Source organism: Stomoxys calcitrans, chromosome 5, assembly GCF_963082655.1.
Source record: "Stomoxys calcitrans chromosome 5, idStoCalc2.1, whole genome shotgun sequence".
In the NCBI taxonomy this organism is placed as follows: Eukaryota; Metazoa; Arthropoda; class Insecta; order Diptera; family Muscidae; genus Stomoxys; species Stomoxys calcitrans.
The window spans coordinates 81,230,589-81,255,020 of record NC_081556.1 but is presented as its reverse complement, the minus strand read 5'-3'; the positions used below and the strand labels follow the sequence as shown (position 1 = coordinate 81,255,020).

General features: G+C 39.3%; 1 protein-coding gene across 1 annotated transcript; it reads left to right on the top strand.

The window, feature by feature from the left end:
• Window positions 1–290: 290 nt before the first annotated feature.
• Window positions 291–14,354, top strand: LOC106083730 (odorant receptor 49b). Its single transcript, XM_013246950.2, has 7 exons — window positions 291–584; window positions 996–1,134; window positions 1,207–1,477; window positions 9,936–10,035; window positions 10,107–10,208; window positions 13,645–13,752; window positions 14,088–14,354. The coding sequence occupies exons 1-7, from the start codon at window positions 291–293 to the stop codon at window positions 14,187–14,189; spliced, it is 1,116 nt and encodes a 371-aa protein (XP_013102404.1). The 3' UTR covers window positions 14,190–14,354.
• The last annotated feature ends 10,078 nt before the right edge of the window (window positions 14,355–24,432 follow it).

The following is a 24,432-nucleotide window of genomic DNA, read 5'->3' as shown; positions in this document are numbered from 1 at the left end:
TTGCAAGAACCACCTGATTTATAAACCAGCCGGTGTGTTCCCATAAATATGCCTGTCCATGGTAAATGGTTTCATTTAAATAAGATTACAATAAGAAATTTCCCGAAAAAATTGCATAGTCATGTTGTGAATTCATTACAACATATGCCATATAATTGGCATTTTTCCAATAAGAAAAATATGACTTCAGGTATAAAAGCCTAATATCCTCAAAGATTTGCTAACAGTTTTTTGGGATCCTTTCAGACAGAGGAAGTGAAAAGTGAATTTGTTCAATCTTAATTTGTGAAATGCTTGATGACATTGAATTGATTTACATGAGTGTGAAGATTCTTACGTTCTGGTCCTTTTTGTACGATCGAAATTGGCGTCGTTATGCTACTCTTATACCCACAACTTTCTTGGTTTTCACTCAGTTCTACTACATGTTTATGACCCATGAGGGCATTGATGCCATTATACGCAACTCATACATGCTAGTCCTGTGGTTTAATACCATTCTAAGAGCCTACATTTTAATCAAGGATAATTCCAAGTATCAGAGATTAATTAAGGATTTGGAAAACTATTACTACGACCTGCAGGTGTGGAATTAAGAAATTTGGAATTTTCAATTCAGGGGGAGATCTTAATCTGTGGTTTAAAATAATTCATTCATTTTAATAGCAAAAAAAAAAAATAGAAAAAATGTAGGAGATAAAACGGTTTCGAAATAAATAACTAGTTTTGCGGAAGCAGTTGTTTGTCCTACAAATAAATTAAATCTAAATCTAATTCTAGAAAGAATTACATGTTGATTCCTTTGTAGTTAAAGACTACGTTTAAAGAAGATTTCTACGAAAGTCTTGGGACTAAAAGGAATCCAATTTGATGACTAATTTTTGCTGAAGCCAAACATTTAATTATCTTTATTAAGAGTAGTAAAAAATAATATTAAGATTAACAAACAAAATATTGTCCAGCTTAGGTTCGATTTGTGTTTTTTCTTCTTTTAGAGGTCCAATGATCCTTATGTGAACGGCCTTCTAACCGAAGCTAATGCAAGTGGCAAACTTATGTCTCGAGGCAACATATTCCTGGGCTTACTTACCTGCATTGGCTTTGGCCTATATCCCTTATTTGCTACTGAACGGGGTACATTTGCCATTCGCTTTTGTTGGAATATTTAAACATTTGATGTTGTTTTTTTTTAATTTCTTATTGCAGTTTTACCATTTGGAAGTATTATACCCGGAGTCAATGAATACAAATCACCCTTCTATGAGTGCTGGTATGCATTCCAAATGATCATTACACCAATAGGCTGCTGCATGTATATACCCTACACGAGCCTAATTGTTTCTTTCATTATGTTTGGCATTGTCATGTGCAAGACGCTGCAATATCGTTTAAAGGCATTGAAACGATTTTCCGACAATTCCAAAATGATCCATGACGAAGTGATTGCTTGTATAAAGTATCAGAAAAAAATTATCGAGTAAGTAATTTTTATGATGTAGACTAGCTAAACCGGGCCCGCTTCGCTGCGCCTTCTTTTACTTTATAAGGAGCAAAATTTTCCTTGAATATTTATTTTCGACAATTAAAGAGCTTTTAGTGAAATATAATGCTACCAAAATAGTATATCGCGCGACTAACAGTTTAACAATATAAGTGCCTTTATGTGAATCCCATATGATCTTTATGCAAATTTTGCCCATGAACATTCCACTACGGAACAGGGGCAAACTTCTCACATATCAATGAGTGCAGTCCGATTCAAGTTTAAGCTCAATGATAAGGGCCTCCTTTTTATAGCCGAGTCCGAACGGCGTGCCGCAGTGCGACACCTCTTTGGAGAGAAGTTTTACATGGCATAGTACCTCACAAATGTTGCCAGCATTAGGAGAAAACCACCGCTGAAAATTTTTTCTGATGGTCTCGCCAGGATTCGAACCCTCTGCGCTACGGTGACCTACTTGGGCTACGAATTTAAATTTGGATGTAAGGTGTAATTCATTCTTAAAATACTTGATTTCAGCCCGATATTCTCATGATGTCTGAAAAAATATCAGCATCGTGCTCTTCTCTCAAATATCCTTTATTTAAATTCCATATTGCCATTGGTTTAAGGGGAGTTTACAGGATGAGGCGTCCCCCAAACACATGGCCCCAAAATTGGTTATCATTGGTTATATTCGTTTTCTATCTCAAATACCATTCATTTGAGCCATATATTGGCATGATCGAAAAATGTTTACCCTTTGGGGGGTATTTTTGGGGAAGAGGTGATGCCCTAAATGCATGGTCCTACATTTGGATATAAAATTCGTATTCTACTCCCAAATACCTTAACTTGAGCCCCATATTGCAATAGTCAGTAACAAATTGCTGTTTGTGGGGTATTTTGGGAAAGGGGTAGATCCCCAGAAACATCATCCCGAATGTGGGTATTAATTCTTGCTCTGCCCCCAATACCTTTCAATTAAGCCCCACATTGACATGGTCGGTAAATATGCTCGATTTTGGGGTGTTTTGGGGAGTGGGGTGGTCTATCTATATCAGCAACGCGCTCTATTCTCATATATCTATATATCATTTATTTGAACCCCATATTGCCATTGGCCTCAAAATTGGATATCAAATTCGTTTTCTAATCTTAAATACCCCTCATTTAAATCTTTCATTGCAAAAGCCAGCAAATATGTCCGGTTTGGGGTATGGGGCCTTAAAACTTTGATTATCAAGTTCCACTGTCTCGAAGACCCAAATTGTTTTGGTGAGCAAATACGTCCTATTTGGGGTCGTTATGGTGGTGGGACGTCCTCTAGACAGTTAGTCCCGAGTGTTGGTATCAGATTCCTGGTCAACTCCCAAATATCTTTCATTTGAGCCCCATTTTTCCATGTCCGATTTAGGGGTGTTTTGGGGGTTGGGGTGGTCCCCCTAACACTTGGTCCAAAATTTGGATATGAGGTACATTTTCTTATCCTAAATACTTTTCATTTGAGTCCCATATTGTCGTGATTAAATATATGTCTAAATATGTTTGGTAGGTTTTAGGGTGGAGCGGCCCCCCTAGGTACCCCATCCGAAATTGGGATACCAAATTTTTATTTTTAGAGTACTATATGAGAGCACACAAAATTTCGCTTAAATCGCACCACCCATCTCCGAGATCTGGCGTTTCTGAAAATTAAGGTAAGGGGAAGGGTCCACCCCCCCCTTCATATATCAAAAAATGTAGTACCCTATTTTCACCACGGGATCACTATGCACCATCTGCGAAAATTTCAAGAAAATCGGTTGAGCCGTTTCTGAGTCTATAAGGAACACACAAACAAACACAAATTGGTTTTTATATATAAGACTAGTAATAGTCGCTTCGTATATACCTGAGGGTGGAGGGACACAAATGTAGAGCTGGCAAAATATCGATGGCACTATCGATATTTTAATTTTTGACTGAACATCGATTGATATTTTTCCGATTAAACAAAAATAAGCGATGCGACACTAAATGTATACTTTAAGAAGCATTGCGCCTATAGAGGGCGCAATTTTCATCCGATTAGGCTAACATTGCTTTTATTTGGTTTGTGCATTGATATTGCTTTTATATAAATCGATCTCCTAATTATTAATTCTCATTTTCGTTTTTAATATAGGAGATGGGAAATAACGATAGTATCGATATTTATTAACAGAGCTATCGATAATATCGAATGTTACGATTATCAATAGTCTGCCAGCTCTACACAAACATATACCATTTTCATTCCAAAATCGGGAAAACTTTGCCACACGAAGGCGAAAGATTTTTGTCTTATTAGCCTCTCATTCTTTCGACTGAAAACTCTTGAAAGGTTGATAGAAACATATCTTAAGGAAAAGATGCCTGGAGATGGTTCTCTCTCTGTTAGGTAATACACATTGGTGGCATTTGTTGACATTGAGGGTGCTTTCAATAATATAAAACCAACGTCAATTAAGTGGAAGCTGGAGTTTCCAAGAAACAATACTACCGTAAGAAAATTTATTAATAACTTACTAAAAGATGTAAGGATACATCTACGGCGTCTTGGCTTAAGAAAATGCTATCCTTGAAATCTATTACGTTAGGATACATTCAGAAGTCAAAGAAAGTATGGAAGGAAACACTAGAACTACTCGCTGAAACACATTTCCCGAGAAGCTCTCCAAACTTCTCACATATCAATGAGTGCAGTCCGGTTCAAGTTTAAGCTCAATGATAAGGCACCGCCTTTTCATGTGAAAATTGTGTCTGAGTTGAAAATTCTTTGGGCGATAAAAAGTTTGGACTCCTTTAAGTCGTCAGGCCCTGATGATGTATCACCGGTTGAAATACAAGCTGTGTCCGACAGATTGGCTCCTTGGCTTTAGCAGATATACTCTGCCTGTATCTGGGATGGAGAAACCGTACCTCACAAAAACGAAAGATTTTCGTCCTATTAGTCTGTCATCTTTTATGCTCAAGATTCTAGAGCGGTTGATAGAAACATATCTTTGGGCAAAGATCCCTGGAGATCGCCTGTCTCGGCATGCATTCATGACCTAGCCGCCTACATAGAGGGTTCTGTCGTTGCCAAGGATTATACAATGGTGGCATTTTCCGTCATTAAGAGTGCTTTCAATAATGTAAAACCGACGTCAATCATGAAGAAGCTGGAGTTTCTAGGCATCAACACTGCCGTAAGAAAGTTTATTAATAACTTACTTAGTAGAAGATGCATTACGTCAGCAGAGGAACACTTCACGGGCGTTTACTGTCTCATATACTTTGTAATACGGCTATATTCCAACAATATAATACTGATGTGAGTCTGCTGAGCTTTTCCTTTATTCATGCAGCGCCTACGGACACTGTAGTATCCTCGATACAACGCCCGATATCCCAGGCAGTATTGATGACATATAGCCTGAGACGCTTTTTGATAAAAAGTACTGTACCACTATTCCTGATACAACCGATTGGAACAACAACAACCTTGGTACTAGAAATTAAATAATCTTCTATACGGATGGTTTTAAACTAGACGCCCAGGTGGGTTTTGGTTAACTCTGAAGAACTTTGACTGGTCATTACGAGAAGGTTACCCGACCAATGCAGTGTGCAGCGCAGTTTCTTGGAATTAAACAAGTGGTGGAATGGCTAAGATATAATATCATAACAACGATTGGCATAAATATCTTCTCAGATAGCCAGGCATTATTTCTGAATTCAAAAACTGCCCTCGACTGTCGCAAATCTCTCAATCTCTCACCTGTTCTGAGTGCGGGGCCACAGAGATATCCTAGGGAATTGCAGAACGGATGAGCTTGCGAGACATTCCAGGGAACTGGAATTTGTGTGTATGCTTCTAACGACATTTAGGCTAAGTCTTCAGTATCAGACCCGAAGGACAATGTTAGATAGAGGGATTGTGAGCATTTGAAAATAATGTGGGCCAAACTAGACTTGAAGAAGTCTACCGCTATGCTGTCGCTGCCTAGAACAGACGTCTTAGTCATTGTCTGCTGACAGATCGGAAAACATGCTGACAGACTGAAGGTTGCAAGTAGCGATTTTTGACGAAGTTATGAAGACGTAGAAGAGGAAGAGATTATAGAACATCTGGGGTCTGTGTGTCCCGCATTGGCAGTCAGAAAGAGTTCCACTTTAAATTCTCATTTCTTTGAGAACGCAAGTTTTTGGGCTTTTTAAAGCGATCTGAATGGTTCAACGGTAAGATTTAGAAGGCGTCTTCCTTTTCCTAGCATCACAATGGACGAAATTGTCTAAGTGAGTCTAATGGCAGATTGGACTTAGGTTAGGTTAAAAACCTAACTAACCTAAGCCGAGCGACCGCGACTTTTAGAAACCCTAACCAAAGGGAAGAAATTTTAAAATAGGATTAGAAGACGTCCAGTTTTCGGTATTTAGTATTTTTTGATAAATGGCCTTGTTACGGCTCTATGAATGAAAATTTTGGTTATGTATGTACGTGGAGTTATATCTAAATCTACACCGATTTCCACCCTTTGCAGGGTGGCATTATATAGCACTTGATTATCGGTACAAATAGAGAAGAAAGTTCCTTCACACGGTCAAGAAAGGCAGAAACAGAGATCAAAGACGGTTACATACGTATTTCGAAATGCGATTGGAAAATAAAAAAAACCCCAAAACAGAAGTACTTTGAGATTCTTCTACACTGAGACAATTTTAGTCCTAATTTTAAAGATTCGGGCCAAAAATAAGCAGACTTAATTTAAAGATGATCAATTTTCCAACTTTTAAGGAAGCATTCCGTTTGGTGAAAAATATTTTCCTTCATATTAAGGATTTTTGATTTTTAAATTATAGTTTTATAAATATTTGTTATTTAAATGAAGGTCAAAATATCGTTGAAAGTTAGGAAATTGACCTTGGGACAAGACAATCATGAACCGTTGTTAAAGACGCAAAATAGCCTTGCAAATAGGAGCGTCTGTAATTGCTTAATTTTTAGGTTGAAATGCTAATTTAAAAAAAAAAAAATTCAAAAAATAGTGGTTGGACAGCCATATATGGGGTAAAATAAGAATCAAACAGCGATCAAAATTTGAAACGGATGGTCTGGCCGTTAATAAATAGGAAATTAAATTTAAAGCATCTTTATTTTAAAGTTGTGGTTCTTTGGCTAGTTTAAGTTTCTAAAATCCTACGAATACTGAAAAATCTTAAAATTTGGACAAACTTTATTTTAGTAAACGTTTAGTTATACATATTTTTCTGTCAATTGTATAAAAGTCACACTTTTGCAGAAAAAATAGCACATTTAAGCTCACAGATCTTAGGCATTATGTAGACGGGCCGTAGGCTCGAAATGGGGTCTGAATCCGAAAACAGTCCACTGGCTCTACAGGAGCTTGATTAGACCAATACTTACTTACGCCTCAGTAGTTTGGTGGACTGCTATGGAGAAAAAGTGCAACATAAGGACCATACAACAGGTTCAGAGAACATGTTGTCTTGGCACAGGCGGAGCGATGAGGACCACGCCCACTAGGGCACTGGAGACTGTTCCAGATATCCGACCCATTGACATGGAGATTAAGTGTGAGGCAGTCACTATGGCTATGAGACTTAAGGCGATGGGAGAATGGCTTGAGGATGGGAGCAGCTCATACCATCGCGGTATAATAGAGGCGACGATAGGAAACCTGGAAGGAAGGGAAGAGGTTTCCGATCGGATACCTGAAATGAACCTTGAAGTCGAGTGCGAGGCACTGCTGCCATCGGCACAGTCTATGATTGACGGAACTCTAGTATTTCCATCTGGAAGATCATGTTACACGGATGGATCAAAGCTAGAGAACAGAGTGGGTCTGGGGGTTTATATTGAGAACCCAAGGACTGAGATCTGTTTTAGACTGCCTGACCATAATACGGTCCTGCAGGCGGAGATCCGGGCGATCACGAAATGCGTGAAGTGGTGTGGTGTTAACGCGAGGACGTCGATTGTGAACATCTTTACTGATAGTAAAATTGCCATAAGGGCAATAACAACCAGAATGGTAAGGTCACGAACAGTCTTAGAGTGGAAGAAGGAGATTAACGCCTTCTCTGAGGATGGCAAAATCCCAATCGTTTGAATGCCGGGCCGTAACGGAGTAAGGGAAATGAAAGGGCAGACGATGTTGCGGTGAAACCCAGAGGACTGCCGTCAAAAAACTTGATTAACACGAAGCCTTTCGGGTCGACGCAGTCCGAGTTAAGGGAGTGGGCGATGAATGCGCATGCAACATTGTGGAACAGCGAAATGGTTGGTAGGACGGCGAAAATCCTATGGGGGTATCCAGATCGCGAGAAGACGAGGCTATTACTGAAAAGAAGCAAGAAGGTATAGCTATTTACATCATAACTGGACACATAGGACTACGAGATCACTTATGTAAAATCGGTGCGGCAAGTGATAGCATATATAGGGCATGCGGGGAAGATGATGAGACGTTGGAGCATTTCCTTTGTAATTGTCCGGCTTTCGCGTAAAACAGATACCGGTACTTAGGTGGAGACACAATATCAGACATGAACCAACTTAGGGGAGTCGTTTTGAAAACAATTAAGGATTTTGTAAGTAGCACGGAATTCCTAACTTAAAATTTTCTTTTTAGAGATTACTTTATAGTTTTTATTAGTTTTAGAGTCCATAGTGGCATGGGGCGGATTAATATCTGCGAGAAAGTGTAAATTTCAAAAGATCGCAAAACAGCTACTTGTCTATAAAAACTTCGAAAATTTCGACTTTAGTCGCACAACGGTAAACCTTCGGTCACAATTGCGGTCAAATTGTGTACTAAACATTATTTTCATTTTATACCTTAATTGGAACCGATTTAGTCTATTTTCATACCCACCACTGTAGGATTGGGTGTATATTCATTTAGTCATTCCGTTTGCAACACATCGAAATATCAATTTGCAACCCTTCAAAGTATATATATTTCGGATCGTCGTAAAATTCGACGATTTAACAATGTCCGTGTGTCTGGCCGTCTATCCGTCCGTCTGTCGAATCACTCTATAGCCTTCAAAAATTGAAATATTGAGCTGAAATTTGGCACAGGTACGTCTTTTTGATGAACGCTGGTTAAGTTTTTGAACGGACCAAATTGGACCATATTTGTATATAGCTGCTATATAGACCGATCTGCCAATAAAAGGTCTAATGCCCATAAACGGTTTATTTTTAGTGCTATTTCGCTGAAAATTGAAACAGTGAGTAGTTATAGGCCTCCCGAAATCTGACACAAATGTAGTTTAGATGAGATTATATTTTAATAAAGCTGCCATATAAACCGATCTCACGATATAATCTCAAATGTAGTTTAGATGGGATTATATTTCGATAAAGCTGCCATATAAACCGATCTCACGATATAGGGTCTGAAGCCCATTAAAGCTTCATTTTTTATTCGGTTTCGCTGAAATTTAAAATAGTGAGTACTTTTAGGTCTCCCAATGTCGGACCCAAATATGGTTCAGATCGGACTGTATATAGTTAAAGCTGTCATATTGACCGTTCTGCCGATAAAGGGTCTGAAGCCCACAAAATCTTTATATTTTAACCGATTTCGCTAAATTTGAAATAGTGAGCATTTTTAGGTCGCCCAATGTCGGCCCCAAATATTGTTCTATATCTAGATATAGCTGCCATATAGACAGATCTCCCGAAAGCCCATAAAAGTTTTATTTATTACCAGATTTTGCTGAAATTTGAAACAGTGAATTGGTTTGAGCCTCCCGTTATCCGAGCTTAATATGGTTAAGCCGATCTGCGATAAAGGTTGAGAACCTTTATCATATAAAACATTTATTTTTTATCCGATTTCGCTGAAATTTGAAACAGTGGGAAGTTTTAGGTCCCCCGACTATATTTAGATATAGCTGCCATACAGACCAATCTCCTGATAAAGAGTATCAGGCCCATAAAGGCTTTATTTTTATCAGATTTCGATGAAATTTGAAACAGTCGGTAATTTTACGCCACCCGCCATCTGACCCCAATATGGTAAAGATCGGACCGTATTTAGATATAACTGTCAAATAGACCGATATGCCGATTAAGGGTATGAAGCTCATAAAAGCTTTATATGTTGCTCGATTTTGTTGAAATTTGAAATACAAAATTCAACAGTGACATATATTTATTAGACCACTCAATGTCCGTCCCGAATTTGGGTGTATGAGTTATCCAATTTTCACCGGATTGTGACAAAAGGAGGTTTACATTTATAATGGTGGGTATCCAAAGTTCGGCTCGGCCGAACTTAATGCCTTTTTACTAGTTTTACATTACGCAGTACAATGCGATCTATTTATATCTAAAAAAATCCTTATCTATATATTTATATTTAATAGGTACATATCATTCCTAACAAAGGCAAACCATTTTAATATTTTCTTTTAGATACATTAAAACCGTCAACAGTTTAACCACGTTTATATTCCTCTTGGAATTTATTGCTTTTGGAACACTACTCTGTGCTTTATTGTTTCTTTTAATGTTTGTAAGTTATGCATTGAAATCGTAAAATTGTGACAATAAATATATGAACTTAATTTTGTAAATATTCAAAAGGTGGATTCTGCAGCCCAGGCCATTATTGTGTATGCCTACATAACTATGATATTTAGCCAAATTCTGGCCTTGTATTGGTATGCCAACGAGCTGACGGAGCAGGTTTGTATCTTGATATAAAAAATACTTCTAAAAAACGTTCATTATAAAAAACTAAAAATCTAAAACAAATCTACAGTAATAAGAGGTAGAAAAAGCCTTTGTACTTTTCTAGTACATCCGCCAGTTCGTATAATGCGTCTTCTCAGTGTTCAAACATTCCAAGTACAGATTCGCAAGCCATGTTGCCTGATGGTATCAGCGGTTTCTTTTGCAGGTAGCGAGCGATCAAAAAATCAATGGGGTTAATGCATAAGACAATCGATATCGTCTCTATCAGAGTTTACTTCGAGGGTCGGCCCGGTAGCCGAGTTGGTAGCGTGCTCGAATTATCAGTGCAGGCGTCGTGGGTTCAATTCCCACAAGATGCCTGGTGTCGTGGTATCTGTCTATCTCATGTATGTCTGTGGTATCTCAATGGTCTAAAATAGTCCAGTGAGTCTGTTTGGAATATAGACGGCCACCAAACCTAACCTACTTCGAGCAAGTGAATTCAACTAAGTTAAAAAGTAATTAAGTTCGGCCGGGCCGAACTTTGGATACCCACCACCTCGCTGCCATATAAACCGGTCAACTAATGGGCGCAATTCTTATCCGATTTGGCTGAAATTTTGTAAAACGGCTTTAACATACGTGTCAAATATGGTTTGAATCGGTCCATATAAACCGATATCCCTATTTTACTTCTTGAGCCCCTAAAGGGCGCAATTCTTATCCGAATTGGCTGAAATTTTAGACAATGACTTTTACTATGGTCTCCAACATTCAATTATATTCCGAATCGGACCTTAGTTTGATATAGCTGCAATACCAAAGCAATTCTTTTCTTCAATCCTTTGCTTCGGAAAAATAGATACCGGGAAAACAACGCGACAAATGCGATCGATGGTGGAGGGTATATAAGATTCGACCCAGCCGAACTTAGCACGCTTTTACTTGTTTTTATTTGAATTATCATGTGTTGCAGTCACGAACTTAAAAGATATATCTTTAAAAACTTTAAATTATAAATTAAAACAATAAATATGTGACAAAAGAAACAAAATGTGAAAACCCTTTAAAATCCAAACAAAGCATTTGACGTTCAAGCGAAATTTGGATACAACTCTGAAATTGGAAAATTCCATCAGCTGGGCAAGTGACCTTGCAAATGCAAATTTTGTAATGAACATTCGATTAAGGAACACACATATCAATGAGTGGTGTCCAATTCAAGTTTAAGCTCGATGAAAAGGGGCATCCTTTTTATACCCTCCACCATAGGATGGGGGGTATTCTAATTTCGTCATTCTGTTTGTAACTACTCGAAATATTCGTCTGAGACCCCACAAAGTATATATATTCTTGATCGTCGCGACATTTTATGTCGATCTAGCCATGTCCGTCCGTCTGGCTGTCGAAAGCACGCTAACTTCCGAAGGAGTAAAGCTAGCCGCTTGAAATTTTGCACAAATACTTCTTATTAGTGTAGCTCGGTTGGTATTGTAAATGGGTCATATCGGTCCATGTTTTCATATAGCTGCCATATAAACCGATCTTGGGTCTTGACTTCTTGAGCCTCTAGAGTGCGCAATTCTTATCCGATTGGAATGAAATTTTACACGACGTGTTTTGTTATGATATCCAACAACTGTGCCAAGTATGGTTTAAATCGGTCCATAACCTGATATAGCTGTCATATAAACCGATCTTGGGTCTTGACTTCTTGAGCCTCTAGAGTGCGCAATTCTTATCCGATTGGAATGAAATTTTGTACTACGTGTTTTGTTATTATATCCAACAACTGTGCCAAGTATGTTTCAAATCGGTTCATAACCTGATATAGCTGCCATATAAACCGATCTGGGATCTTGACTTCTTGAGCCTTTAGAGGTCGCAATTATTGTCCGATTTGCCTGAAATTTTGTACGACGGATTCTCTCATGACCATCAACATATGTGTTTATTATGGACTGAATCGGTCTATAGCCCAATTCAGCTCCCATATAATTCGATCTCTCTCTCTATTTTACTGGGCGCAAATCTTATTCGAATTGGCTGACATTTTACACAGGTCTCCAACATATAATTTAACTGTGGTCCGAACCGGACCATATCTTGATATCGCTCTAATAGCAGAGCAAATCTTTTCTTATATCCTATTTTGCTTAAGAAGAGATGCCGGGAAAAGAACTCGACAAATGCGATCCATGGTGGAGGGTATATAAGATTCGGCCCGGCCGAACTTAGCACGCTTTTACTTGTTATAGCTGAGTCCGAAAAGCAAGCCGCAGTGCCACACCAATATGGGGAGAAGTTTTTATATGGCATAGTACCTCACAAATGTCGCCAGTATTTGGAGGAGATAACCACCGCCGACAATTTTTTTTTTCTGATCAGAGAGTACTCCTACTCCAAAACTTGCACAAATTTTTACTGAAAGTAGTTCGTTTGCCAGTAAGAGAGAGTATGAGACCGAAAAACATTTGGAAAGCAAATTTCTACTGGAGATTCTTTCACTGCAGAGATTTCTTAACAAACTTTATGTTACGTAGCAATCGGTAAAACAAAAACAGCTGATTTTATGTTATGTCTTTTTTTATGTCACTAACCGGCACTCATCTGCCGTTTAAGATTCCTCGCTAGGATTAGCATAAATTCAGAAAAACGTATTCCTTTAACAAGTAGAATATCGACACGATAAATGGTAACCGGATATTGAGAAGCACTGCCTAAAACTTATCTTCCATGTTGTGTCGCTAAGCAGCACGCCGCACAGTGGGAGAAAATAAAAAAAAACTACTAAAAAAATATGCAGGGTGAGAACGGGTAGAGATATCTCTTTGAAATTTGAAATGATTAGAGCTGAGATGTTAGCGAGATTGTGTGCAAAATTTCACAAGGGGCCTGGCGAAAAACGGCCTGACAACCTAGAGCCTTGACATTTTGCAGCTTTTTTTTTAGATTTTCTCCCACTGTGTGACGTTCGGACACGGCATAAAAAAGGAGGTGCCTTATCATTGGGCTTAAACTTTAATCTGACTCCACTCATTGATATGAGAAAAATATACCCTGTTCCTCAATGGACTGTTCATGGCAAATTTTATATTTTAGCAGCTTAAGTTATCTAATTTCGTCAAATTTTGGATCAGTGGGTTGAATGAAATCCCTCGAAATCGAAACCATGTCCCGATATAGGGACATAAAAGCGTATTTATGGATCAATGAGTTTTATTACACTCCTGGACATATATCTTTAATTAGATCTACAAAAGATCATTTTTGGAATTAGCTAGCATATAGGCCAATCTCTGAATATGAAGTCTTTTAAAAACTGTATATCCATAGTGGTGGGTATCTTAAGTTTGACACGACCGAACTTAATGCGTTTTTTCTTTTTATATAAAAGAGGTTTCGGTTGGTAACCGATATTCATAATAGTTTATTTAATTTCTCTTAGAATCTAAAAATTGCTGCTGCTGCATATGAAACAGAATGGTTCACATTTGAGATACCAACTCAAAAGTCTATTCTACTGCTGATATTGAGGGCCCAGAAACCAAGTTCGGTAAGTGTTCGAATATACATACATACCTAGTTTTGCAATCGCTATCCAATTTTATGTAAGCCATTAAGCTCTGTTCAATGTTTAAACAATTCCATTTCACGACGTAGAGAATTTAATACACACGCTTTCTTTACTGTGCTTATAGTGCAATTTTCACCTTAATGTGAATGTGTGGTCAGTTAATTTAATTTTCATTTCTTTAGAATGTCTCTTTTGTTGTTGCACAAAACTAAGCCATGTTATCGCTTATTTGTATTGACATCGCGATGTGCATTCATTGAAACTAAAAAGTAATTAAATTTCTTCTTTTTTCTCTCTCCTACTCTCTGCTGCAGATCAAAGTTGGAAATATTTATCCAATAACATTGGAACTATTTCAATCCTTATTAAATGCCTCTTATTCATATTTTACACTTTTGAAGCGCGTATATGGCTAAAGTCAACCGTGATGCACTCAAGAGAAGAATTAATGAAAGTGTTAAAATCCGAATGGAAAAATAAGTTCCATTGGTCATGCTTGGAGATCTATTGTTTTATAAGAATTAATTACTTGTTATTATAAAGAATATAAACACTACTCGTATATTATTTAGTTGCACTAAAACTTGTTGTGTAATTTTTAATATACCCCATCAAAAATCCTATGTTAGTTTCTAGTGTCTTCTTCCTTCATATACTTCGACAGAATTCAAACCAGATACATGGTGTTCAATACGAAAAGAACCAATCACCACAGATTCGATCTGCTAATGAGAACACCTCCCCAACACAACAAACGAATCTTAGACTATGTCCGCGATTCCTATCTGTATAATACCAGAATTCCACATCCCCATGGCTGCCGGTTGTACGCACCGGATTGACCCGATAGAACCCTCATTGGCAAGGGCTGCCGCCTCAGTGTATGTGTTCGTCATGGGAGGGGCAAATCCCGGAGTGCCTTCTCCGCACGCTTCTGGTCCGTGCCGAGATTGAAAAGAATCCCAGACCCTCGTTCTGTTCGGTTTGCCAGAACCGCCTCCATTATCGGTCGGTGTCGGTGAGGTGTAACCGGTGCATGGAGTGGGTACATTTCGGATCTTGCTCTGGCCTCACTTCACTACGGGAGTATAGTCATACTGGATATGTCGCAAGGTGCTGTGAGAACATAGTCAGCGGTGGATCACAATCATCGCCGTCGTCGTCGGAATATGTGAACCTCCAGACCTCTCTTGTACGGCAATATACGCAACAACAGCATCCCAGTCCCAATATTGTCATGCCAGTGCCGGGAAATGTATTCTTTCGTTCTTTCAACTAAACTGCAACGGTCTCCGCGGCATGATCGATGAGATTGTGGATTTCATGAGTCTGAATGATATATTGGTCGCAACGATCGCAGATACAATGTGCTACTTAAGGATTGCTCAAGGAATGGAGGTGAGGGATAGACCTTCGTGATACACCATTTCGTGCAATATAGACCCATCTCGCATGCGCCTGGCGCTAGTGACCCCTACATGGAGTATATGGGGATAGCAGTCAGGTCCGGTACTGCCGAGATAGAGCTATACAACATGTACATACCGCCGGTTGGTAGCTGTGTCCCGATTAATGGCCAAGCTTACAACCCCAACATAAGTGGGTTACTATCTGGCCATAATCGTCTGGTTCTAGGGGACTTTAATGCGCATTACACTTCATGGCATTCTCCCTTAGGTAACGACCAGCGTGGCATAGCTTTGGCAGAGCAGATTTAAAGCTCCTCGTTTTGCACAGTGAATGAGGATGCCCCCACTAGGATAACGAGGAGGTGCAGCAGCTCGCCAGACATCTCCATTACATCCCCTGATCTCCTGAGTGATGTATCCTGGCAAGCGGTCATCTCTTTGGGGTCAGACCACCTCCCCATAATGCTCACCATCGACCGACCACCCGCCTTCATAACCTCTAAGCGCCGGACGTTTATCAATCATACGAAAGCCGATTGGGCTGGTGTCAGAGAGTATACCAATCGCCGCTTCAGTGAACTGCCACCCACCTGGGATGCGCAAGTAGCCGAGAGGAAATTCCGAGACATCATTAACGCAGCAGCCGCTCGCTTTATACCAGCCGGTCGAATACCCCAAGTGCGGACCTATTTCCCGGCGCAAGCAGTGGTACTCGCAGACGAGCGTGATGGGATTCGTGGTATGGATCCCACTAACCCCAGAATCAGCGAGCTGAATCTGTAAATAAACAGGGTAGTCAACGAACATAAGCGGAATTTGTGGCTGGAACACTTGGAGCAATGTAACTTAGGCACCCGTGTAGGCAAACTGTGGTCTACTGTTAAGTCACTCTCGAATGACGGGATGACAGGACCTCAGTCGCTTTTGGCGAAATAACCGTGACTGATCCGAAGAGATGCGCCAGGTTGTTCAACCGTCAATTTATTGTGCATCCCGAGAGTGACAGGGCAAGGAGGAGAGATATTCGCGTTTTCATGGTCTCCGAGCCGATGAACAGTCATCACTATTTACCGTGGGCGAAGATACGAATGTTATCTGTGGTGCCAAATCATCTAAGGCGTTGGGCCCCGACATTGATGATGAAGAATCTGGATTCACCTGGAGTTGAGTACCGTACCACTGTCCTCAAACTGTCATTGAACACTCTTATAGTTCCCGATGTCTGGAAAATGGGCAGAGTGATCCCGCTACTGAAGCCTGGAAAGGACCCGAGTTTGGGGGAGTCGTACAAACCGATCTCCCTTCTCTCAATAGTGGCAAAGAATTTCCATACGCCGAGCATCAACATGGATTTCGAAGACTGCATAGCACAGCTGCAGCTTTGCTTGCCATCACTGCACACATTTGCCGTCACTTCAATCAGCGCAGGCCATGTGATAAGACGATTCTCGTGGCACTGGACCTATCGAAGGCATTCGACACGGTCAGCCATGCCAAATTATTTGAGGACATCGCCAACACGTCCCTTCAGCCAGGCCTGAAACGCTGGGTCGCGAATTATCTGTGTGGTCGCCAGTCATTTGTGGAATTTAGGGATAAGAAGTCGAAGCACCGTAGAGTGAAACAGGGAGTGGGGTGATATCTCCGGCACTGTTTAACCTCTGCCTATCCTCCATTCCACCTCCTGCAGACGGCATAAAGATCGTATCATATGCGGACGATTGTATGATCATGGCATCAGGCCCCCCACCCATTGATGACATCTGCGATAGGTTGAACGTCTACCTCAACGAGCTTGCCTCATATTTCGTTGCAAGAAATCTGAAGATATACGCCACCAAATCTTCAGCCACATTGTTCACTACAAATACGCGTGAGGTGAATACTGAGCTGACTGTGATGGTCGATGGAGAAAAGATCCCGACCATCAAGTGTCCCAAAATACTTGGCGTCACATTTGACAGCTCTTGCATATTCTCCCCACATGCCGCAGCAATTTGTGATAAAATCAAAAGTAGAAACAAGGTCCTACATTCCGGTAGATGCAGCCGCCTCAACTCCTACTGAACAAAGATTGATGCCGACGTGCAAGATGTATGTCCAGATTTCCAATCGAAAAATTGTCGCTTCACATCAATGCGACTATAGAAATTAGTTCAAATCACAGTTCAAAGTAGAGCTGTCACATCATTCGATATTTCTAATAATAAATATCGATAGTATCGACTCTATCGTTAATTTCCCATCACCTATATTTCCAACGTAAATGCGAAGAAAAAATCAGGAGTCCGATTTAGGTAGTAGCAATATCAATACACAGATCGAATCAAGTCAGTTGGAAGTCATGAAAAAAATCATTGTACAAAGTTAGCCCAATCGGAGGAAATTGCACCCTCTATGAAATGAGCCTATATAGTGTAATGAGCCTAAAAATATTTCCAAACAATTTTTGATGATTTCGTATTCTTTGTATATAAATCTTATCTTCTGATATCATAAAATCGGATTTTAGTTATATATGAGGCAATAAATTGGTAATTTTTCATCCGATTTCAATAAAATTTGGCACAGCGAGTTCTGGTGCCCCTCATGAATATGGTCAAGTTCAGACCATATTTAGATATAGCTGCCATATAGACTGATCTCTCGATATAGAGCATTGAGCCCATAAAAGGAGCATTTTTCATCCGATTTGGATGAAATTTGAAACAGTGAGTTTTGATATTCAACTAAAAGGTTTATAGCAGCTATATCCAAATATGGTCCGATCAGGACGATATTCAACGAAAAGGTTTTGAGGGGTACCAGAACTCGCTGTGCCAAATTTCATCCAAATCGGATGAAAAATGCTACTTCATAGGCTCATTACACTATATCGGGCAATCAGTCTATATGGCAGCTATATCCAAATAGGGTCCGATCTGGACAACACTTCACAGAAATGGGTAGGGGTCTGCCAGAACACACTGTGCCAAAATTAAAAATATTTTTTATATTAATAACGCCACAGTAGTTTCCTCCTAGTGCTACTAAGTGGTGTCGCTTTGCGGCATGTCATTTGGACTCGTCAATAAAATGAGAGTCCCTTATCATTGAGCTTAACCTTGTAATGGGCAGCACTCATGGGTATGAGATAATTTTGCCCGCAGTTTCCTAATGGCATTTTTGTCAATACCAAGGTTATAATAATGATTTTTTTTTTATTATTACAAATAATTGCTTATTCTTGAGCTTCATCGAATGTTGTATGTAATGGCACTTGTACTACCGGTAACACAGATGGTATTCCTGTTGATAACTCCTTGTATTTTAGCAGATAGTAAATCTAGGGATACTGAGTTATCCATTATTTTACATGCCAAAAATAATGACATGTACTTACCAAGTTTTTGCTGGGAAATTTTTGCTGGTTGACTCTAGTTGTAATTGCAATTATCCTTCCACTGTAATCATTACTTGTTGTTGAATGCTGTTCAGTTTCAAAGCTGTATAATTCTTAATGTCGTTAACTAGTTTTTGATATGTAAGATATGTAAAAACCAACCTTTATCAAAAAGCCAAGTACAAACTACTTTTAAAATTTGATTTATATTTTGTTTTTATTTATTTATTATTTATTTTGTTTTTTTTTCACAATCATTTCATTTTAAAACATTTCATAACATCTTTTATTGAGTTTCTTACATTTATGATTGAAAATAATTGTCGTAAAGTTCAATGTTTTTGTTCTACTGAAACTACCCCCAGTAATGCATATCAAAAAATAAAATTAAAATTTTTGGTTTAAAAGAGATTTTAGACCTTAACACAAGCACTTTTAAATAGTTCAAAATAATATAGGCGTCGGATCTTTAAGCAAGCGGCTGGCGACATCGAAGGATACACGTGCGATCCCAAATAACCCGAACCCGACGATTTATAAGAATTACTCTGAGAAAAAAAGAAAAACCGACTCCCCTAACGTTAACGACGCACGCAAACGAAACAAGTAAAAAGGCGTTAAGTTCGGCCGGGCCAAACTTTGGACACCCACCACCTCGGGTATATATGTAAATCACCTTTCGTCAAAATCCGGTGAAAAATGCTCCTTTTATGGCCCCAAAAACTTAAATCGAGAGATAGGTCTATATGGAAGCTATATCCAAATCTGGACCGATCTGAGCCAAATTGAAGAAATATGTCGAAGGGCTTAACTTAACTCACTATCCCAAATTTCGGCGACATCGGACAATAAATGCGCCTTTTATGGGCCCAAAACCTTATATTGAGAGATCGGTCTATATGGCAGCTATATCCAAATTTAGACCGATCTGTGCCACATTGCAGAAGTATGTCGAGGAGCTTAATTTAACTCACTGTCTCAAATTTTGGCGACATCGGACAATAAATGCGCCTTTTATGGGTCCAAAACCTTAAATCGAGAGATTGTCTATATGGCAGCTGTATCCAAATCAGGACCGATCTGGGCCAAATTGAAGAAGGATGTTGAAGGGCCTAACACAATTTACTGCCCCAAATTTTGGCGAAATCGAACAATAAATGGGCCTTTAATGGGCGCAAGACTTTAAATCGAGAGATCGGTCTATATGGCAGCTATATCCAAATCTGGACCGATCTGGGCTACATTGAAGAAAGGTGTCGAAGGGCCTAACACAACTCACTATCCCAAATTTCGGCGACATCGGACAATAAATGCGCCTTTCATGGCCCTAAGACCCTAAATCGGCGGATCGGTCTATATGGGGGCTATATAAAGATATAGTCCGTTATAGCCCATCTTCGAACTTAACCTGCTTATGGACAAAAAAAAAGAATCTGTGCAAAATTTCAGCTCAATATCTCTATTTTTAAAGACTGTAGCGTGATTTCAACAGACAGACGGACGGACATCGCTAGATCGTCTTAGATTTTTACGCTGATCAAAAATATATATTCTTTATAGAGTCTTTTTAGAGAAGGTGTACGCACTGAAAAATACAAGGCAGATATAACCGCCTTACAAAAAGTGCGATGGACCGGGAATGGCATTACAACAACACCAAACGTTAACGAACTATGATATAGCTGCCAGGACTCGTGCATGAATTTGGCTGTGGATTTGAGGTTATGTAGCCAGAGACTGAATCGCCTTGTCCCCAGCTTTACTTCGGTGGAACAGAGGCTAGCCACAATCCGCATAAAAGCCAAATTTTGCAACATCACCCTTATATGAGCACATGCACCGACGGAAGATAAGGACGAGCAAATCAAGGATATTAGGAGAATATCTAGGAGAACCTAGACAGAGAATACGACCGCTATCCCGCCCATAATATTATAATGGGAAATTTTAATACGAAGATAGGAAATGAAAATACCTTTGGTCCAACAGTCGGAAAATTTAGTGTCCACTAGATAACGTCCGATAATGGGTTAAGGATAATAGATTTCACCGCGACAAAAACATGATAGTTAGCAGCATCAGATTTCAACACAAAAAAGTTCACACAGCCATATAGTTGTCCTAAAATCTAGATGTAAGGATTTACCGCGTTGTGGTAGATGGAAGGATTCATCTAGCGTGTTAGACGTACATTCGATCGATTCGACGAGCGAACATAGATACAGACCATTACCTTGTTGCATTAGAGTAAGGCCGGAAAAGTACGATCTGACACTGCATGTAAACTGGGCGGCATACTCCACTCGACTGACCCAACTGCTTGATGAAAGCACTTCTTGTTCCGATGATATAATGGCGCTGTGGCAAACTATTGCCGATTCCATGGAAAATGCCGCGAAATCCGTACTTGGGTACCACAAGCCTCCCATAACAAACCCATGGTACGATCAAGAGTATCAAAATGCTACTGAAACCAAGAATGCGGCATACAGAGCAACCCTGATATCTGTAGCAGCGCGCTAGATGAGAAAGAGAGAAGGAGAGAGGAGAAGCGTCTGTTCCACAGAAAGAAAAAGGAAATGGATAGACGTGAGTGTCACCGAAAGTAGTAACTGCAGCCTTTGAAAGAATCGAAAGAGTATCAGTGAAAGTGGGCCTGGATGTAAATGGAGATAAAATAAAATGAAGCTACTCCCAAGACGCCTTGTACATCCGAACAGATAAAGAAAATGGAGAAAGTTTGGAACCATAACTTTAAGATAGTGAGCAACTTCATCTACCTCGATACCATAACCGAAACGAATAACACCAGTTTTGTAATAAAGCGAAGAATAATAGTGGCAAACAGATGCTACTATGGATTAGGCAAGCAGTTTAGAAACAAGGCCACGTCGGACCAAACCACGATTACGCTATATAAGATACTCTTACAACCTGTCTTGTTATTTGGTTCCATGGATTCTTATGAAAACTGGTTAGGCAGTGCTTGGAGTGTTTGAGAGATTCTTTGTAATATTAATGGATAAAAACTCATTTTTAACAACTGGCATTACCAACTTCAGCTGAAAATTGGCATCCGAATGTAAATTTGTCAACTGACAACGCGATTGAACTAAGGTTGCCGTCCATAATGGCCCCTTAAGATAAACTGCGTTGGCAGTTGACAAATTTACATTACTGATGGCAATTTGCAACTGATGTTGACAATGTCAGTTTCTAAAAAGAAGATTTTTCGGCAATCATTTTTATACCCATCACCATAGAATGGTGATGGGTACCCCCCTATGATGCGACCCCATAAATAATATATATTCTTGATAATTTGATCATCTTCCTTCAATAACAGCCCAGAAGGTATTGCTTGGCCAGCATGTAGTTATGGCTTTGCACGGGTAGGATCTTAGTCTCCTGATGGAAGTCCACGTGAGAACTAAGGAGACAGCCCGTCGCAATTCGAAGAGCGTTATCCTGACAGATCTGAATATTAATTCACTGCGTGTCTCAGATAGCTACGAGCACCACACAGGCTGGGCCTTTGAGGTCCGATCTGTGTGCTGCTTATAGCTGTGACGAGAAGCTTAGCTGCGTGCTACTGAACGCGTCCACAGGTATCGGATAGTGGAATGCGGAGTAGCTTCAACGTCAGTCAGGGACAATCAGCGGTATCGAGCGGAGAGTCTCAGTGAGAGACCTGATCGTTTATGACGCTCGATATGACAAGGCGGGTTATTGGCGCCTTTAAATAACCTATGGCCACCATGTTACCACGGCGGTCGATCCTTTGGACCGGAACGAGCTTACTCACCTATTGGAGCTTGATGAGGGTAGCCACCCCCACATGCAAATGTGGCTACAACAACAACAACACGCTTGTGACCCACTGCTATCTATTTGCACAGCACTTTGCAACATATTCAGTGGGACTATACTCCCGCTATGACGTAACGGCGCACAGTGTTGCCCCGGTGGACAAAAATGCAAAAATCGGAAATGAAAATTTTTATGAAATCTTTTACTAATCTTTTAGAAAACACTTCAAATATGAAGAATTTAAAAAAAAATAATTATATTTGAAGTTCCTCGTCATCTAATGGGCGTTTTCGTACGAAGGTTTTTTAACAAATGGATGATGCATATTTTTTCCCAAAAATTAAAATTTCTGTTTATGTAAACAAAATTGATTTTTTATTTATTGGGGTACCAAAATAGAATAAGATCTTAAAGAGGACATAATTGACAGCACATTTGTCAACGTAAGGTGTCACTGACATGAACATATGGTTAGTACCGTTACTTTTAAATAAGAGGCAAAAATAAAGCAATTACTGTCAAAAGTGAAATTTTCAGCAGAGTGGATCTAAAAAAGTCCAACTGGGACCACGCTAACTCTTTTTCAGCGTTCTTCAGTGAAGTGTCCTGAATCAAAAAGGCTAAATTTCAGCTGCACCAACTTGCACCATTTGCGTATATAGTGTTATATTATATTAAAGCTAAAATGAAAGTGCGTGAGTTGTATAATATTTGGTTGTCTGTTAAAGCAGTAAACCCAACGCATGTAAACAAAGTAATAATAAACAAAATCGAAAGCAATGGCAACAAGTTACTGAATGAACAAGACAAAGAAAAAATAAAATCAACTTTAAAGAAGTTCAACAAAAAATGGGTTAAATGTTCCCGTATGAAACTAAGGTTTGAATCATCCAATAATATTTGGCTGGATACCGACATGCGTCTGGGCGTAAATGATTTCTTTGAGGTAATTAAAACATTTTTTTTAAAGCTTATCACCACTATGACCAAAAATATTTAAAATTAGGAACCAAGTACTAGTGGCAGTAGAGGAAGACCACGAAAGTCCTTTGAAGAATCGTGCAATAGAACAAAGAGAAGGCGAGTGGATGAGTTAGTTACATCGAATTCATCAGAATTAATTAAAAAAGCTGCGGAAAAGCTAACTATCCTGAGTAATCAAAGCACCATATCAGTTAAAGAGGCTTTGGGCTTGTACGTTGATATGGATTTGTCCTATAGAACATACAATATGATGAGAAATTTAGTAAATTCATTTCATAAGGATTGTTTCCCATCGTATAAGGCTTTATTCAAATCTAAACAAGAACTTATACCACATGATATCGAGGTAACAGAGAGCTCTGCAGAAATTCCATTGCAGTCTCTATTAAATCAAACCGCAAAAAGCTTGATGGACTCCCATAACTTGTGCCCCAAAAAAGATATTACATTAGAATGTAAATGGGGGTTCGATGGAAGTTCGAACCACAGCGTATATAAACAAAAATTTTCGAACCCAAGAATTAATGATGAGTTTATATTTGTGGCATCTCTGGTACCATTGCGATTTTTTGATCCTAAAACCTCCACAACATTATGGGAAAACGATCGCCATTCCTCACCCAGATATTGTCGACCAATAAAATTCATGTTTATGAAAGAAAACCCTGATTTGGTGAGAGATGTGGAACGGAATATTTCACTTCAAATCGAAAGCTTGAACAGCTTTCACCATGAAGAAAAAAACGTAAATGTTAGTTTTTCTATGAAGCTAACTATGATAGATGGCGCTGTCTTAAATGTTCTTACGAATAATAAAAGCAGTTCAAATTGTTGTATTTGTGGGGCGAAGCCTACCGAAATGAACTCAACTGCAGTGTCTGAACGCGATGTAAATGAAGAGCATTATAAATATGGACTCTCGACGCTGCATGCTAGAATTAAGTTTTTTGAATGTATACTCCATATTGCGTATAAGTTAAAAGTGAGAAAATGGAGGGTTTCAAAAGAACAGGAGAAACAAGTAGTTTCTGAAACTAAGTCACAGATTCAAAAAAAAATTAAAGAACAATTAGG

Excerpts from the sequence above, each read along its gene's own strand:
- LOC106083730 (XM_013246950.2), top strand. The coding sequence starts at position 291 with ATGCTTGATGACATTGAATTGATTTACATGAGTGTGAAGATTCTTACG. Across the intron at positions 10,036-10,106 it reads TATTGTTTCTTTTAATGTTT|GTGGATTCTGCAGCCCAGGC; the intron begins GTAAGTTATGCA and ends AATATTCAAAAG. Across the intron at positions 13,753-14,087 it reads GGGCCCAGAAACCAAGTTCG|ATCAAAGTTGGAAATATTTA; the intron begins GTAAGTGTTCGA and ends TCTCTGCTGCAG.